This window comes from Panthera pardus, unplaced genomic scaffold, assembly GCF_024362965.1.
Source record: "Panthera pardus isolate Hobbes unplaced genomic scaffold, ASM2436296v1 HiC_scaffold_16, whole genome shotgun sequence".
Classification (NCBI taxonomy): domain Eukaryota; kingdom Metazoa; phylum Chordata; class Mammalia; order Carnivora; family Felidae; genus Panthera; species Panthera pardus.
In genome coordinates this window covers 59,700,710-59,720,013 of record NW_026526721.1, presented here as the reverse complement: position 1 = coordinate 59,720,013, position 19,304 = coordinate 59,700,710, and the positions used below count along the sequence as shown (strand labels likewise).

Sequence of the window (19,304 nt, the reverse complement as noted above, 5' to 3'; positions counted from 1 at the left end):
TCTATGAATGAATAACAAGGTTTTAGTCATTTGTCAAAAATAGAAATGAGTACAGTTGATCTCCTTTAATTTGTAAGTGCATTTTTAGAAACGATTCACTTTTTCAACTTAAAGTAATATTCAGAATGGCATGCGATTCTGTGTACTACATTTCCAAATCATACAGGTTATGATTATAGGGCTTTTTATAGTGAGCTTTATATAGTCTATAGTGAGAGTCCCAACTCAATCTCATGATCTTAAGGAACAATCTATAAAGAAAGGGAGAAACAAAAAATTTAAAAGTTCACACTGAGAACAATAAAAAAAAAATACAAGGTGGTATGTTTTTTAGCAGATCCTGCCACATGCACACACACACGAAAAAATGTTAATTTAAATCCACTTTTTATTCTTTCATAGATTTTAACAATTATACACAACTTTTAACATAAAGATAGTGAAATCTCAAGGATATGGAGGCAATATATATGGCCTCTTCTATTCGTTCTTCAGGATGGAAGGAAATTTCCAAAGGGTACAATGTGTGAGATTTAACACTGGAAAAATACATATGAAACTTGTTTAACTGGCTCCACTTAGGACCAGGCATAGCACAATAAATATAGAACTGCATCATCTTTTTAAAAGATTGTTGTAATTTTAACACATTCTTACTAAAGAAATACGATCAGTGACCAATTTGAAGTTCTACAACATACAGATGAAGGGACACTTACAATGAGTATCAGAGCATCTTCTGTCTCTAGCATCTTCACACCCATATATCGGCATTCTTCAAAGGGAGTAAGAATTACATTGCAAACTCAGAATGACAAAAAACAAACTTGGTCAAACTCTCTTCATCATATCACTCATTACTATCATAATCCTGGTTTGCTGGTAGATTTAAGGTAGGAATAGAACATTTTTGAAATCCTTTTCAATTCCACTGGTCTTCGGGCCTCTGGGTGGGAGGCCACATTGGAAGCAAACTGATTAAGCAGCACCATTAAGTCCACATCTCAACGAATCATTGCATAATTTTTATATTTTCCAATATTTGGAAAAGTTAAAAAAAAAACAAACCTACATATGGAAGAATATCTATCCTGAACAGCAAGCCACTGTAAAAACATGCAGTTTGCAAGACTGAAACAAACCACTGCTGAATTCTCTACTTTCCTTGACGGACCAAAAGAAATACATGACCTAAAAATTTAAATAATAATATACTGAGGCATAAAATAAATACTTTATTTACGCTATTACATTTGGGTATTTGAGGTTGTTAGGCATGTTCACATGCCCTTTCCTCTTCCTAAAGAGGAAGCAATGGTGCCAGCACTATTGGTCAGAAAGAATTAATGAGAAACTGTTGCTCTCAGAGCTGTTCTGCAGTGTGCCTTACACAAAGACAGAAATTATTACTTTAAAACATATACTTAAAAGACAGGATGAAATTATCTTTTTTTCACATGACCCAGATTCTGTTATTAGCAGATAAAAGAATTAATTTCATCCTTATTAAACCGGATGAAAACTGCTATGCTATTGTTACAGATATTCTGAAAAGTCTTTTGAGCCAGTAAGCTGGCAAACTGGTTGTTCAAAAGTTCACTGAGCAAACAAACATGCAAACACATGACACACATCATTATCTTGCAAAAATGTAATGCCACTCTGGCCCCAAGAATCACTACAGTCCAGCTGGTCCTTAATGGTGCAAACAGCCTTAACCACTACTGAATATCTTCTCTGTGGCATTTTACTGCCCATCACACTGCCACATGATTCTTAGAAGCTTCGGCTTCTAAGATGTTTGAGGAAAAGAAAAAGGGCACGAAGTGGATCAAGTTCCCCGTGATTGTTTTAAATGTGATTTTAAAAAGACTTTCCTAGTAATGTAGTAGGGTAGTCCTTGATACTGCATTTTTCATACTGAAATAAAATATGCTTTAACAAGATGATGTTTAAGTTTGACCACCTGGCTCCTTTTCCACTTTTTTAGAGGGTACTGATTCATATACTGTGCTGAGTCCCACAAATGCCTGTTTTAAAAACAGTAGAGTTCCCAACAGTTTCCTATAAACATTCCTGATTTATACTGGGGGAGGCAATGCATAATTGGAACATTAATCATTCATGGTTTTAAAAAAGCAATTATATCCTGCAAAGCAGCTACTTAGCAAAATGCTAAGCTGCAAATAACCTTACCACATAGATATTGAGTCATTTCACAGAGTACCTGTCAAAACGTGTAGAAATCTGGCCTTCCGCTCCAGATCTATTGCAAAGAGAGTACATGCAATAGTCCCATTTACAATTTAATGGTGATGAGGCAAGGGCAAACCTAGGACAAGGAGGCATGTCACCCTACATATGAGTTTACAGTAGTGTAGCCATTATATATCATATTTACTACATTCACCATTCGGAGAAAGGATCAGGGAGGCCCTTCAAACACTGGAACAAAGGAATGTTTGTTTCATAGAAGACCCACCAGATAAACAGGGGAACAAGCGATAACACACATAGGCACTAGTCTCAAAGCTGCACAACAAAGAAGCAAAGGGTTTGGAGATGAGAAATTTAGGAAACTATACACAGAGGAGAGACTGCTGAGGAAAAGAAGGAAAGAAATCACAGTTCTAATCTTCGAGGCTACGGAATGCGTTCTGCATGTCTTCAAGAAGTTGTGCGTAGTCAGCCTTGATCTTTGCTTCACCGTCTTTTACCGGATCCTGAAAAAAGACATTACAGAATTCAATTTACCTTTGGAAAAGAATTTTCAGAACAAGTAGTAAGTTACGTATGTTTAATATATTTTGAGTATTAGGTTAAGTGAGGTACACTGCTAAAACACAGGCAGGGGTCAAAATTATCCTTATTTTCCTATAAGAAGAGAAATGTATAAATGGAGTAATACTCCAACCTAACAGAAAGAAGACAAAATTTTAATTTTGTATTTTGCCTGCTAACTGTATTCAACGACCAATAGACGATTTATCCTCAACAATATGCAAAATATGGGAAAATTATGCAGTATCACACATTACATTCATTCTCTAGCATGTACAAGATAGTTGGAATTAATTTAGTCAAAACATAATTTACTGTTCAAGGTCTCATAGTATCACATTGGAACAAAGGAAGTAAAATTTCTAAAATAATCTTAAAATGTGTATTTTAAATCCTTATGGAAAACAACTTAATTGAGCAGTATGTATAAAAGAGGCTTTAAAATATTTAAGCCCTGACTCAATCATTTCACTTCTGGGAAGCTATAACAGGAAAATACACAAAACCAACTACATAAACAAAGCTGTCCATACCAACAACTGGAAATTTCCTATATACCTACCAATAGGCAAATATTATTCTCCAGCCACAAAATAATGTTACAGAAGAATATTTAATGACATAAAAAATTACGGAGGTATTAATTTGATACAATGTCCATGTAAATAGAAAAAAAGATATCACCTTGAATCACATGATCAGAAATCATCACTATATTATTTATCCTTGCATATATATATATATATATATATATATATATATATATACACATTTTTTTTTAAAGTTCACCTATTTATTTTGGGAGAGACAGAGAGAGCATGAGCAAGCAGGGGAAGGGCAGAGAGAGAGGTATAATCCCAAGCAGGCTCCATGTTGTCAGCGTGGAGCCTGACGTGGGGATTGAACCCACGAACTGTGAGATCATAACCTGAGCCAAGACGAAGAGTCAGCCGCTCAACAAACTGAGCCACCCAGGTGCCCCTTATCACATATATTTTTTATCCTCTTCCTATGAATGTATAATCTCATTTATTTATTTAAAGTATAACTAATATACAGTGTTATATAAGTTTTAAATATACAATTATAGTGATTCAACACTTCTATACATTACTCAGTGCTTATCATAGTAGCAGTGTGTTCTTAATTCCCTTCACCTTCCTTTCACCCATTCCCCCAACCCATCTCTCCTCTGACAACCACCAGCCTATTCTCCACAGGAGTCTGTTTTTTGGTTTGCCTCTTTTTTCCTTTGTTTGTTTGCTGTGTTTCTTAAATTCCACATATGAGTGAAATCATATGGTATTTGCCTTCCTCTAAATGACTTACTTCACTTAGCATTATACTGTCTCAATCCATCCAGGTTACAACTGGCAAGATTTCACCTTTTTATGGTTAACATTCCACTGTACATGTGTGAATGTGTCTGTGTATCACATTTTCTTTATCCATATGAATGTTTAATCTTTAAAAATAAAATTTGGATCAAATTACATATGGAATTTTTTTGCAACCTGATTTTTTTCACTCATTATACCATAAACATTTGCTCAGATCTTTGGATATTCTTTGAAAAAATGATATTGATGTCTTCATAATACTCTTGCTATAATGTACACACTATAATGTACTGTTGATCCTGTTTACCCTTGAATGACATTTAAGAAGTTTAATAAACAATCTTTGGGGTGCCTGGGTGGCTCAGTCGGTTAAGTGTCCGACTTCGGCTCAGGTCATGATCTCATGGTTCGTGGGTTCGAGCCCTGCATTGGGCTCTGTACTGACAGCTCAGAGCCTGCAGCCTGCTTCAGATTCTGTCTCCAGTTCTCTCTGCCCCTCCCCCGCTTCTGCTCGGTCTCTAAAATAAATGAACATTAAAAAAAAAAACCTTTTACATACATTCATATCAAAAGTCTCTGATTAGGTGCACCTGGGTGGCTCAGTCAGTTAAGTGTCTGGCTTTTGATTTTGGCTCAGGTCATGATCTCATAGTTTGTGAGACAGAGCTCTGTTGGGCTCTGTGCTATCAGTGAGGAGCCTGGTTGGGATTCTCCTTCTCCCTCTTTCTCTGCCCCTCCCCGGCTTGTGTGCTCCCCTCTTTTGGAAGGCACCTGGATGGCTCAGTCAGTTGAATGTCTGACTTGGCTTACTTAGGTCATGATCTCGTGGTTTATGAGTTTGAGCCCCACATCAGGCTCACTGCTGTCGGTGTGGAGCCTGCTTCAGATCCTCTGTCCCCTCTCTGTGCCCTCCCCTGCTTTTGTTCTCCCCAAAATAAACAAACATTAAAAAAATTGTTTAAAAAAATGTTTTTTTCTGATTATTGTATGTCAACTGTACTTCATTTAAAAAGAAATCTGGTTATTGGGTCATATGTTTTGAATTGAAGCGACAGGACTCATAGAGTGTGAATATTTTAAAATTCTTGTTACAGTGACTATTTTTACAGATTTACTTTCAACCTATAGTGTAAACAAACACTATATATATAACACACTTTCACAGAATCGTTCTCAATTTCTCTAAAGGTGATTAGTAAATATACTTGGATGTCTTAATTTAGAAATAATTAAATACAACCCAACTGATCAAATATTTTAAAAACAATCATACACATTTGGATTTCTACTGATAATCTCATTTAATTATCTATTTATGGCTAGAGTAATTAAAAAAAAAAGAATTCACCTCAAAGTTAGAAATGATGCGTAACAGGATACTTAGAAGTAAACAGCAGAAGTCATTTCAGGTGAGCATGGGGGTAAATTGGTAATAGGTACTTGAGGTTAAGTAATTGCTGCCCAGCTATGATTTTAGCTCTAAATTGCCCGGCAGTTAAGACAAAAGGGAAAACGTGTCAGCATTTATTTTAGACATGACATACTATAACTTTTATCACTAGAATTCTTATTTGAACATAACTTTAAGGTCTGTTCTGGTCCTGAGCATGTATGAAAATGATAAACCCAAGTTTCACACATCAGGTCTGTGGAGAAATAGATTGTTTGTAAATAGTTAAATAATTCAAAAGAAACATTTCCTACTAAAAAAGTTAAGTAGAAACAAAATATACCTTGAATTTCATGGAGGAAAGTTTATAGAGGATCTCCCCCATGTGCTCACGGATAATGGACCATGTGATTTTATTGTCACTCTGTGCAGTGGTTTCAACAGCTCTACGGGCCATATCATAAAACGCAATCATGTTGGACAGCATCCCTACTGTCTTGTAGAATGGGCAGAACCTAGGGTAAAAATGAAAGTCAAAATAATTAACAAAATAAAATCCAAAGCAGGCTCATATTTCATCTACAAAATACCAGAGCATTAGCTTCTTTATTTAAATATGCAGACTACTTACATTTATCAGATAATAAGGAACGAAAAAAAAAGTGGTAAACACTAACAACTATGTATCCAGAGTTTTTGGGTAGAGATGGGATATGGAGTGAATGCATAGATGGAGATATATATTCATTTATTTATCTTAAGGTGATGTTCTTTTTTTATCTATTAAAATAACTAAAGATGGGGTGCCTGGGTGGCTCAGTCGGTTGAGTGTCCGACTTCAGCTCAGGTCATGATCTCGCGGTTTGTGAGTTTAAGCCCCGTGTCGGGCTCTGTGCTGGCAGCTTGGAGCCTGGAACCTGCTTCAGATTCTGTGTCTCCTTTCTCTGCCCCTCCCATGCTCATGCTCTGTCTCTCTCTGTCTCTCAATAATAAATGAATGTTAAAAAAAAAATTAAAAAAAAAAAAAGAAAATAACTAAAGAGGAAGGACAATTAAACAGTACTGCTATAATCTAATGACTGAGTACTGCTATAATCTAATCTCTGAGGGTCTGTTTTCGTACAGTGCAGTTAAAGGAGTAACCCAAATGGTAAAATAACTGAGTTGCAAAGACTCCCTTGTGATAGTGGGGTGAAGGTTTAATGAATAATAGGAAAACAGAAAACTGTAATTTCCTAAAATGAACAGTAGCCCCTTCCCCCATTAATGTGTTCATTTTCACTTACCCATACCTTTTAATAATGAGGACACACACATTAATACTCAACTTGGATCACATGCATTCTTATCAACTTCCTGACACATTTAAACACACTTGTATGCACAATTTCATGAACATTCTGTATTATGCTTTCCAAAGAATTTTCCCCTGGTTGAGTTATTTTTGTATGGGTGGCCAGAACTTAACTTCCTGATACAGATTTTTGAGATTTATGTTATCATATTTTCTGCTTCTCCTACATTCTCATAATCCTCCTATTTGTTCAGTTCCTTCTTCAGTCCAACTATGATCTGAGGGAGAAAAGCTAGCCTATGATGAAAGGGCTCAATATTATCAAAGTTTAAAAGAAATGGGGACTTGGGCACCTGGGTGGCTCAGTCGGTTAAGAGTCTGACTTTGGCTCAGGTCATCATCTCACAGTTCGTATGAGACCCGTGTCGGGCTCTGTGCTGACAGCTCAGAGCCTGGAGCCTGCTTCGGATTCTGTGTCTCCCTCTCTTTCTGCTCACACTCTGTCTCTCTCTTTCTCTCTCTCTCAAAAATAAACAAACATTAAAAAATTAAAAAAAAATTAAAAGAAATGGAGACTTTAAATAAGCCACAGTAGATGCAGAGACAAATGGGACATCTAACAGAGACTGGCAGAAAGAAAGAGACTAAGTCTACTGGGAAATGAAGCACGAAAGTAGGACATACTTATTTAGGAAAAGAGTAGAAGAGGCATGGGCAGTTGTAAGAGGCATTGAGAAAAGCTTCTGAAGGAGGCAATGATCCCCTCATTCTGCACACTATGCCATAATCTAATCTACTTAAAGATGGCTGGGCAATGAGTGAAAATACTGTCATAACTGCACAAATAAGCAAAATCAAGACAAGGGGACATATTTGATCGTTAGATGTTTGTTATAACAATCCAAAGAACATAAATTGAGTCAGAGTTGCGTCTGCATTTGAAGAAGAAAAAAAAAAAAAGAATTCTAATGTGAAGGCAGCTCTTTCTTCAAAATCCAACAGAAAATCCTCAAATAAAAAAAGAAAATAATCAGGATAGGTTACCTGTCATAAGGAGTATACCCATTTTGTTGTAAGAAATCATCTTTGATAAGTTTTGCTACTTCCAGAGTGATTTTATCTGTTTCTGCTAGAGAAGCCTAAAAGAGAAAAAAATATATTTTTAAAAATTTACTTCCATAATGTGGGATCAGTGATTATAAGCAATTAAGCAAACAAAAACTGTATAATCAATACACAATCACCTATCATTAATAAATTCACTTTATAACTGCTTGTTAATTTTTTTTTATTGTGGTAAAAACCATTTAAGATAAAAATTTCCATCTTAACCAGTTTTAAGTGTAGTTCAGTAATGTTAAGTATATTCACATTGTTGTGAAACAGATAACCATAACTGGTCATCTTGCAAATCTGAAACTCTACATCCATTAAATAGCAACTCTCCTTCTCCCCCTCTCTCAGACCCTGGTAACCACCATTCTACTTTCCGTTTCTATGAATGTGACTGCTTTAGACGAAATCATACAATATTTGTATTTTTGTGACATATCCAATAGAGTAAAATCTCCCTTTTTATTATTCTTTTTTAAAGAATAGTATTTGTGATAGCAAATGAATTTTTGAATGGTTACTAATTTGTACAGAAGATGTAACCAGGAATTTGACTGGCATCACATCAAATTTATAGATTAAAGTGGTATCTACCTAATAAGTCTATCTAAGAGCTTGGACTGTCTATGTCTTCAGATTTTGTTTCATTTATTAGTTTTAAAATGTTTTCCACAGAATAATGTTATTTTTGATTAGTTCCTACATTCTCATTTTTGTTACTATTGTCGACACCTTATTTTTAGTTTTATTTTCTAACTGCTATTGCTAATACAGAAACATTTTCTTGATTTTTTGTTTATCTTGAAACCCTCACCAAACTTCTATTAGTTCTAATCGTTTCTCTATTAATTGTTATTTTTCTTATTATATAATGATATTTTAATTTCTTTCTTTACAAGTTTTCTCTTTTCTTACATCATTGATTAGGTCTTCTGGTATTTGAGCATTAGCAGTGATAGTAAGTATTCTTGTTTTAATCCTGATATTTAAACAGAATGCATCAGAAATTTTTCCTTTAAGTAAAATATTTACCCTGGGTTTTAGTCTATTACCTTTAACAAATTAAGGAAATTCCCCTCTATTCCTTGCTTACTAAGAGATTTTTAAAAACTATAAATAAGTAATGAACTTCAAATGCTTTTTCCGCATTGGTTGAGATATCCCTTTTTCATTACATTAATTACATTGGTGAGTTACAATAACAGATTTTGTGTTGAATCATATTTGCATTCCTGAGATAAACTTTACTTGTGTTATTTTATTCTTTTAATACCTTACAGAATCTAGTAAACAGTAATATTTAATTTAGGAATTTGATATCTATATTCACAAACAAAATGCCCCTGTGATTTTCTTTTCTTATATTGTCCTTGGTTCTGGAGGTCTTCTGTTTCTACTTCCTCTTAACCAGGGCCATAGTACTCATTTATAAAAAATGAGTATTTAATATGTGTTAGTTAGCTAATAATACTATCGGTTGTGGAAAAGAAATTAGGAGGTGACTTTATAACATATAATAAAAAGAACAGAGCCAGATAGAGAAACAGACATCCTGACTAGCACTGCATACCATCTGAGAAGTCATTCAACTCTGGAATTTAATCTGGCTAAATTTAATTATACCATCCTCCTTTGAAACATCAAGACACAGACACAAGAATACAAGTCACGTGTTTAAGGTCACACAGCTATTATAAAAAAAAACAAAAAACTAGCATCCAATCCTTCTGATTCCTAGCCTTGGTGCTCCTGCAAAAATAAAATTGATCCAAAGCACGGCACTTCTAATTTGGTTGGTGATGGGTATGTTCTATTTCAAGAAATAAAAGTAAATCCAGTGTTTCTTTCTCATCTACAATATAACCAGGACCATGCAAAGCACTATAGAGGTCAAAAAGAATATAAAGGCTCTAACAATTTAGTTTCTCCTTCTGGTTGACCATTTTGAAGTGCAAGCCCCTCTTCTTTAACCTAGGAAAGCTCTGTGCCTGCTTTGACCAGAACATAAAACAGAAGTGATAGATATACTAGTTTGGGGGCCCCAGCTTACGAGGCTGTTGGTTTCCACTTTTTTTCTTTTTATATACTCTGTCTGACAGCCCTAAACTGCCATGTGGAGACACTACATGGACGGAGAAATGTCCAGCTAACCCATAGCCATTCTAGCCATCCCAGCCCAGGCACTAAACCTGCGAGGGAAGAAACTTTCAGATGACTCCAGCCTCAGCCACCATATGACTGCAACTGTATGAGGGGCCCAAGCAAGAAAGTCCAACAGTCAATCAGCCCCGAAACTACGAGCAGTAAAACACTGTTCAAACACTCAAAAGTATTGGAGTGGTTTGTTATTCAATAGTAGATAATCAAAACAATAATCATCTTTCTACCTTCCATAACATAAATAGGACCCTCAAATATCTACTGGATAAAGGCTAAGCTAAAATTCCATTATTTTAAAAAACATTTAATAAGGACTCATTTTGCTAGGCAAGAATCCAAGGTTCTCTCTGTCCTTAAAACACACCAGTATAACTCCTGGATCTGTTCTCCATGGGGCTTAACCACTTACCTTTCCGACAAGTTGTACAATTTCTGCCAGGTCTTCTTCTTCCTGCAGAATCTCCTTAGCTTTGGTCCTCAGAGGAACAAATTCTGTGAAGTGTTTGTCATAGTACTCGTCCAACGCACGCATGTACTTGCTATAGCTGATTAGCCAGTTGACAGAGGGGAAATGCTTACGTTGAGCTAGTTTCTTATCTAAGCCCCAAAACACCTGATGTAAAAAAAAACCAAAAACAAATTCAATGATTTTTCTTAAATAAGTAAATAAATAAAGCCTTGAAGTATATTTGTTTGTTCTAAATATGCAATTTTGTAATTTTTTGGTCAAATTATCTTTTTAGTATATACCATGTGTAACTGAAATAGAATAAAACTTAGAATTAAAAAATATATTTCTTTTAGTTTCAGGAGAATTATAGTCAAATTCAAATTGTATCTGAATTTCCTCAATAGTATGGCAAATCTGATAGTAAAAAAAAAATTGACTCCTTTGAAGATTTATTATGGTACAATATAAACAGAGGAACCAGAAAATGTCTATAGAGAAAGAACAGATTCTTCCCTTTGATTAAAAACCTGGAAACATTCTGATTAACTTGGATTCCCTATCATGAAGGGTCAACTCAATAAGTCTACCAATCATTTTTCAAAGGCCAAATGTTCATGTATCTTTTAGTCATTTTTTAAAGTTTTCTACTACTTTTTTTTTTACAATTTTTTGATGTTTATTTATTTTTGAGAGAGAAAGAGACTGCCCGAGTGGGGGAGGGGCAGAGAGAGACAGGGAGACAGAATCTGAAGCAGCTCCAGGTGCTGAGCTGTCAGCACAGAGCCTGATATGGGGCTCAAATTCACCAACCGTGAGATCGTGACCTGAGCCGAAGTAGGCTGCTTAACCAACTGAGCCACCCAGGCACCCCATTTTGTTTTGTTTTTTAATGTTTATGTACTTTTGAGAGACACAGAGTTAGAGCCGGGGTGGGGCAGAGACAGAGAGGAAGACACAGAACCTGAAGCAGCTCCAGGCTCTGAGCTGCCAGCACAGAGCCTGATGCAACGCTCAAACACACAAAAAAGGTGTGAGATCATGACCTGAGCCAAAGTTGGATGCTTAACTAAGCCGCCCAGGAACCCCCTATATTTTATACCTTCTTAACTTTACTCCTCCTTTCCCGGCAATTTAAACTCAAAATGTTAGCAAAGGTTAAACACCTTGAGAGCTGTACATTTAGCCTGACATTTCTTTTTATCAGACACTGACAGAAATGTAAGCAAATATTCTTTTTCTCACATGAATAATACTTATGAATATATCAACATTTATTTTCTTTACTATAGTCCTGATTTGTATACATCTTTCACTTAGGCTTCTCTTAATGGCCAAGTTGGCTAGCTATCCACTACTATTCATGCCTTGTCACTGGGAGGCAGCTGCGTAGGCAGAAACTACACTTTCCAGCTTTGCTTTCATCTGGGTGTGGCTAACAGAATGAGTGGGGGATTGCACTGGAGCCCAAAGTTCACACAGTGGGTGTGCCTTCTCCACAGTTTCCCCATGTGGCAGCAAGATGCAGATGGTTAACAGTCTAGGTGATGATGGTGGAGCCCAAGCTGGAAGGACCTCTGGTCTGTGAATTATTAGTATATGGAAAAGAGCTGCCCTCTGATAGGATCATCTGCTTTAGACCATACTATGAGGAAAAAGAAACTTCTACTGGGTTTTTGTCATTATGCATTTTTAGGCCTATTTGTTTCTACAACCAGGGTTACTCTCATTTAAAGGGTAGTATTATTCTAACACTAATAAAACTTTGCTATTCCAGATATATTTTCCACTTACAAAAATTAAATTTCATAAATCTTCAGCAAAGAGCTAAGAAAGAATGGACAGAATAAAAACTCTCAGTGACAAGAATGTTCCTAAAACAAACCTTCCTACTGCCTACTTTTTAATGAGTAAATTTAATACTTCACGATGATTAGGTAACACTAGGGTAAGGGGGGGAAAGCTCAGAAGTTGACTATGCTAGGAAAAGGTATACCTGAACAATACCAAGAGTAGCGGATGTAACTGGATCAGAAAAATCACCACCAGGTGGAGAAACCCTAAATTTAAAAGAAAAAAAGTCATTAGAAAAGCTTAAGAAAACACAGCTGGTATATGAAAGTAAAAGTTTTTTAGAAGTTAATTTTAATGTAAATAACTTTAGAACTAACCTTTGAAAAGAAAATCTACATACAAATATTAATAAAAATCAATACTAAATTGCAAATAAGAATGGTAACTATTGAATGCCTTCAAGTGCAAAATATGAGAGACATAATCAGTTTCGTGACTCTAATCGAATACATGAAGCAGGAAGGAAGAAAAAACTCTAAGAACAAAGTATGGCTTTAGGTAGTGATCATGGATCTTCACTTTGTTTTTCAATACAAACATGTCTATAATTTTCTAAGTTACTCGTAAGATATTGTGACTTGAATATAAAAAAATCAGTGCAGAGATAACCTAAACGTGTACATTGTAAAGAGCTCCTCGGGTGACCCTGCAGTGGTTAAGAACCACTACCCTCGGAGGAAGCTGAGTATTTTCTCTTTAAAATATATGACTTTTTATTCTTCTTTTGAAGAGTAAATAGTTTAGGTGCTTACGCTCCTACAATGCTGACACTTCCTTCTCTTTCAGGATTTCCAAGACATTTCACCCTGCCTGCTCGCTCATAGAAAGAGGCCAGACGGGCACCAAGGTATGCAGGATATCCACTATCTGAAAAGCAAAAAGAAAATTTTTTCTTTAACTAAAAAAAAAAAAAAAAAAAAGAAAAAAATTTTAATGTTTATTTTTGAAAGAGAGAGACAGAGAGAGAGACAGAAAGAGAGCGAACGGGGGAAGGGCAAAGAGTGAGACACAGAATCTGAAGCAGGCTCCAGGTCCCATGCTGTCAGCATAGAGCTCGACGCAGGGCTCCAACTCAGGAACCATGAGATGACGACTTGAGTGAAGGTGGATGCTCAACCAACTGAGCCACCCAGGAGCCCCGTGAAAAGAAATTTAAGGGAGGTTCTAAGCCAGTCCTAAAAATCCTATCAGCCTTTTAATATAATAAGCAATACAAAGACTCACCTGCAGGCATTTCAGCTAAGCGACCAGAGATTTCTCTAAGGGCCTCCGCCCATCTAGAGGTAGAGTCAGCCATCATACTGACGTGATAACCCATGTCACGGAAATATTCTGACAGCGTAATTCCTAAATTGGGGAGAATATTACAAGTTATAATTCTATAATGTAGAATCCTGACTTTGTCATCATTAAGAAAACTTTAAAGCAATAAGTACATGAGGCAGACTGTTAGCTGTTCATCAAAATCCCCCTTCTTTTGTGCATAAAGCCAAATTATATTTCCTAGCTTCCTTTGTATTTAGATATGACCAGGTAACTGACCTCTAGCTAACAGAATGAAAGTCGAAGTAATGAGTTCCATCATCAGGCATGCCACACATCCTTCCATGCTCTTTATTCTTTCTGGCTTACTGAGATGGACAGGACTCCCAACAGCCCTGAAAGTCAGGAGTTGAAAACGGAAGAGTACTTTTCAGCCTGGGTCCCAGCCCAGAATGACAGAATGAAGAAGAGTCCCCCTAACCACTTAAAAAAACATCTGTTATCCTGAGCAATGACAAATTTGGGTTTATTTGTTGCCATAGCCTATTCTAATATTGTGTATTTAATTTTTTTATGTTTATTTATTTTTGAGAGAGACAGAGCATGAGTGGGAGAGGGACAGATAGAGGGAGACACAGAATCTGTGTCCAGGCTCTGAGCCTGACGCAGGGCTTGAGCCCACAAACCGTGAGATCGTGATTTGAGCCAAAGTCAGAAACTTAACTGACTGAGCCATCCAGGTATCCCAATATTGTACATTTTAAAAACCAGGAAAAGACTTTTTCTCTATTTTTTGTTGAGACAATTAAGTCTGAAATTAATTCCCATTGTAGCTTTTGTCTATCACATATACATATACCAAAAACCATCAACTAATTAGCTTATTTTTCAAATGCAACAAATGTTAACACAAGTAATATCTTAATTATCCAGATCATTCTCCTGTGTATACCAGGTTCTGTTCTGTTAAATCACTCAGAGTAAACCATTTAGAAGAAGCTAATAGACAGGAAGAAGTCCTGGGTTCTAGCTCCTGTTCTCTGATTAATCTCCACAACTAACTTCATTTCCCAGTGTGATTTCCTAATCTGTTAAAATGGAATAACTCTTGTTCTACCTACTTGTATATATTGGATGAAATGATATGTATAAACGCCTTTACTAAATTATAATAGTCTCAAAATCTAACGCCCTGATTCCTTTATTTTACCAGTAAAGAAAAAGTCTTATATAAGTAAAACAAAATAGTACTCGAAAATTCAGCGCTTTACTATTTATCATATTGTACTTTCAGAATAAGAAATCGATATCTGAGGCTTCTAAAAAAATGATTCCATGAACAAAGTCTTTAAAAAAAATATTGCTTCTCATTATTAAGTTTTAAAAAAAGGGGTGCCTGGGTGACTCAGTTGCTTAAGTGACCAACTCTTGATTTTGGCTCAGATTATGATCTCAGGCATTATGAGATAGAGCCCTGAGCACTGCGTGGAGCATGCTTGGGATCCTTTCTCTCCCTCTCTTTCTGCCTCTCCCCGGCTTGCACTTTCTCAAAAATAAACAAATAAACATTTAAAAACGCTTAAAAAAACAATAGTTATCACATATTTCAATCTGATGATAGGATCAGATCCTCACTTATATGAGCATACATAGCTGCACTTTAAGCCTCTGTGATAATGTATTAGGGAGACTTGGTGGAAGAAACAGATACATATAAGTAAACTTCAAAGAGTTTTCAGTGCCTACTAGTTAAAAAAAAAAAAAAAAAAAAAACCTCAGACAAAATAAAAAAATGAACAAACTGGGAAAACACTGGCCAACTCATGACAGATAAAAGACTAATTTCAAAGAGCTTTTATAAATCAGGGCTCAAACAAGTGAACCAAGAGATCGTGATCAGAGCTGAAGTCGGATGCTCAACCAACTGAGCCACCCAGGCGCCTCCCTGCCTTTTTTTTTTTTTTTAATGTCTTTTTATTTTTGGGAGAGAGAGCGCAGACTGAATAGGTATCTATAAAGCAGGGATAGTAAACTGTAAAATCTAGGTGCTGAGTACATCAGCGTTCACTGTATGTTTGATAATTATCATTAGGAAGCATTACAAAACATAGCACTGGTGAAGATGTGGGGAAACAGAACTCTTGTTCACTCATATCCTTTTTGAAGAGCTATCAATATCTAAGATCCACATTAACAGTTGTATGCTTAGCAATTTTACTTTTATAAACTTACCTTACAAAAATGTACAAAGAAACACATGCACAAAACATGAAAAGAAACTGTAAAAAACATACACAAGGATGTTTTAGTGAATGAAGGTTTGTGATAGCAACAAACAAACAAACAAACAAAACAAAACAAAACCCAAAACAAAAACAAAAAACAAACAAAAAAAACCTGTCAATAACTTATGTGTCTACCAGAAGGATGCTGGTAAAATAGATTATGATACACCCATACAGAAGGGATACTGTGCAGCCATTTAGAAGAAGTAGGTAGACTTCTTGTCTTAAAATAATAGGTGAATATATCTCTTTTCCCTTCTCATAAAAGTAGTCACCAAACAAGGAGAACAAGAAGTATAAAAAACACAAACTCTATTACCAAAAACTAGGGGACATGTTTAGCTACACAACAAAATAATGAGGAAAGCCACCTAAATGAGGTAAAACCCAAACAAGGATGTGGGAAGACCCCAAGAATTCAACTGAAGCTGAACATCTCAGATTATGCTTTTGTAAAACTGGGGCAAAGCCAAGAATCCTTTGTTTGGAACACTGCACAAGGGATACTGGGTACTGGCAGGAGTTCCATGGATCCAGTATGGCATCAAGCAGAAGCAGGGTGATGGGGACAAACAAAATGCAGGTAGGCACTCTTTTACAGTGAGGAAAAAGTGGGTGAGGCAGGGTAGAAGAGAAAGAATGCACTGTAAGTGACCTTGTGGCAGTAGATTTCTGTTGGCAGGAGAAGATCAAAGTAACTTACACAACTCCATGCCATAACAAACTCCACAGATTGCCATGAAGCAATCCTGTCTCCCTTCCCATCTCCTGCAGAGATGAGTAATAGTAACAATACATATCAGTATGGGAACTACAAAAAATACAAGAAGAAAAAGGACAGAAGAGCAAATACAATGATGGCCAAAGAACCTGCCAAGGAATAGGTGAAAACTGTGACCACGATAAATTAATGAAAGAAACTGTTAATAACACGTCCTACCACACAATAAAATCTCAAGGAATATACAGTAAGGTCAGAAAAGAGGTTTCATGAGCCAGCAGAGCTCAACAAAGAGCTGGAAGAAAAAATAAAGCCATTACAGAAATGAACGTTTCATTAGCAGCAAAGCAAAGAATAACCACTGAATATCCTGTGAGCAAATGAACAAAAGGCTAAATAAAAAGGATTAGAAAGGGTAAGATATATAAGGTAAACAGATAAAGGAGATCCAATATGTCTAATTTGAAGAAGATAACCATAGCAGAAGAGAAAAGTTTGGGAAACAGTTCTTGAAAATTTTCCAAAATGAAAGACATGTTCATAAGCTGAAAAAGTTCGTAAGTTGACGTTTCCTACGCCTCAAGAAAAATTTATCAAAACTATCAATACTGGCATATACCTTAATAAAGTTGTAAAACTTTTTTTTTTTTAATTTTTAATGTTTACTTATTTTTGAGAGACAGAAAGAGACAGTACATGATTGGGGGAGAGGCAGAGAGAGAGGGAGACACAGAATCCAAAGCAGGCTCCAGGCTCTGAGCTGTCAGTACAGAGCCTGATGCGGGGCTTGAACTCAAGATCTGTGGGATCATGACCTAAGCAGAAGTCAGACGCTTAATTGACTGAGCCACCCAGGTGCCCAAAGTTATAAAACTTTAAATTGAAAGAGAAATTCCTTTGGGGAAAAAAAAAAATCTTCCATAAAAGGAAAAAAAAGCAGGTTGGCTTCAGATCCCTCCCTTGTATTTAGTGCTACAATAAAAGTTCTCAAGGAAACAAACATTGATCCAAAATATTTTATACTCAACCAAACTACTATTAAAATTTAAAGGCAGTATTGGGGTGCCTGGCTGGCTTAGTCGGAAGGGCATGCGACTCTTGATCTCAGAGTCATGAGTTTGAGCCCCATGCTGGGGGTAGAGATTACTTAAAAAAACAAAAACAAAAACAAAAACAAAAACAAAAACAAAAACAGGTGTGCCTGCGTGGCTCAGTCAGTTAAACATCTGACTTAGGCTCAGGTCATGATCTCATGGCTTGTGAGTTCGAGTCCCATGCTGGGCTCTGTGCTGACAGCTCGAAGTCTGGAGCCTGCTTCAGATTCTGTGTCTCCCTCTCTCTCTGCCCCTCCCCTGCTCACACTCTTTCTCTCTCTCTCTCTCTCTCAAAAATAAACATTAAAAAAAAACAAACAAAAAAGAAAATTTAAAGGCAGTAGAAAAAAACAAACTTATGAAGAAATAAGAATTCATAGAATGTAGTTTCCCTGAGACTTTCTTGAGGAAACTTTCAAAAGTCAGATTTTAGCCAACCGCAAAATAAATGGAGAAATTATAGCCAAAAGAGTGCCTGTGGGGACTGACTCCGTTTTACTCTAGGTTTAAGGCTAATACGAATATTGTATGCATGGTTACACATAGAATGTGAATATCATAAATCTGAAAATGTAGAAATAAAAGTACCAAAAAGCGGGGATAGAAGTGGGAGCAAATATGGGAGGTAACACATAAGTGCACTGATTTTCTTATCTTTTATATCCAACCATCAAAATATACTAATCCAAAGGTCATCATTAAAGTTACAGACATACAGATTTATTTGGAGTTTAGAACAATGGTAAAAGATGTAATGAAAAAAAAAATGGTAGTAGAAGATAACATCGTTTTCTGATTATTAACAAGATTGAGACAATTCTAGAAATATACTGACATATCCTCATATGTACATAAGGCATTTTTTATTTTTATTTATTGATTTATTCATTTTTGTGCAGCATTTTTTAAAAGCTAGGAATATGGTTGTACACACAAAGTATTTTAGAATGAAAGGAAAGTTCTTTGGAAAAAGAAAAGGTTTGGTGCTAGCTTTAAACTTAAGAACAGATGTACACTGCTTTTATTTCAATTCATATACTCACCAGTATAAATAGAAGCTTCTCTAGCAGCAACAGGCATATTGGAGGTATTGGCTACCAAAGCTGTCCTCTTCATAATTGATTCCACCTTACCATCGACTTCCATCGTGAGCTAGAAGCAAACAATCGATTATGACCCTCCCATTTCCAAACAGAACATTTTAGTCCCCGCTTTTACAACTTACCCATATTTAATCCCTCTTATAATCAGTTTTCCCAAAGTAATAGTTCTCATCACTCCAACCTCTCCTCCCTGCCCCACTGTGCTGGAAAGAAGATAGGCATTATTTCCACTGCATAAATGAAATCCATTATTTTATGGAAAAAGGAATATTACTTTAGCAACCTAGTAGATCATATAAAGCCAATATAAAGTTCCCATCTACAAATATTTTGTCTATTTTATCTTTCTCCCAATAACTGAAAACCATCAGACCACAAATAGAAACTTTAAAGTATTTGAAAAATTCAAATTCCTTTCCTGGAATATACAAATTGAATCACACATATAATCAGAAAAT

The 19,304-nt window shown here is 35.9% G+C and overlaps 1 protein-coding gene across 5 annotated transcripts in view; it reads right to left on the bottom strand.

Moving 5' to 3' along the window:
• Nucleotides 1–370: 370 nt before the first annotated feature.
• The window catches only part of ATP6V1A (ATPase H+ transporting V1 subunit A), a 61,734-nt gene continuing 42,800 nt past the window's right edge, over nt 371–19,304 (bottom strand). For all 5 annotated transcript variants that reach the window (XM_053903352.1, XM_019448409.2, XM_019448408.2 and 2 more), the window contains 8 exons: nt 18,787–18,895; nt 13,605–13,727; nt 13,133–13,247; nt 12,523–12,586; nt 10,488–10,691; nt 7,850–7,944; nt 5,855–6,026; nt 371–2,723 (listed from right to left, as the gene is read on the bottom strand). In XM_053903352.1, the coding sequence (XP_053759327.1) occupies nt 2,631–2,723; nt 5,855–6,026; nt 7,850–7,944; nt 10,488–10,691; nt 12,523–12,586; nt 13,133–13,247; nt 13,605–13,727; nt 18,787–18,895 (975 nt within the window). In that variant the 3' untranslated portion in view covers nt 371–2,630. The remainder of the gene's footprint in view (nt 2,724–5,854; nt 6,027–7,849; nt 7,945–10,487; nt 10,692–12,522; nt 12,587–13,132; nt 13,248–13,604; nt 13,728–18,786; nt 18,896–19,304) is intronic.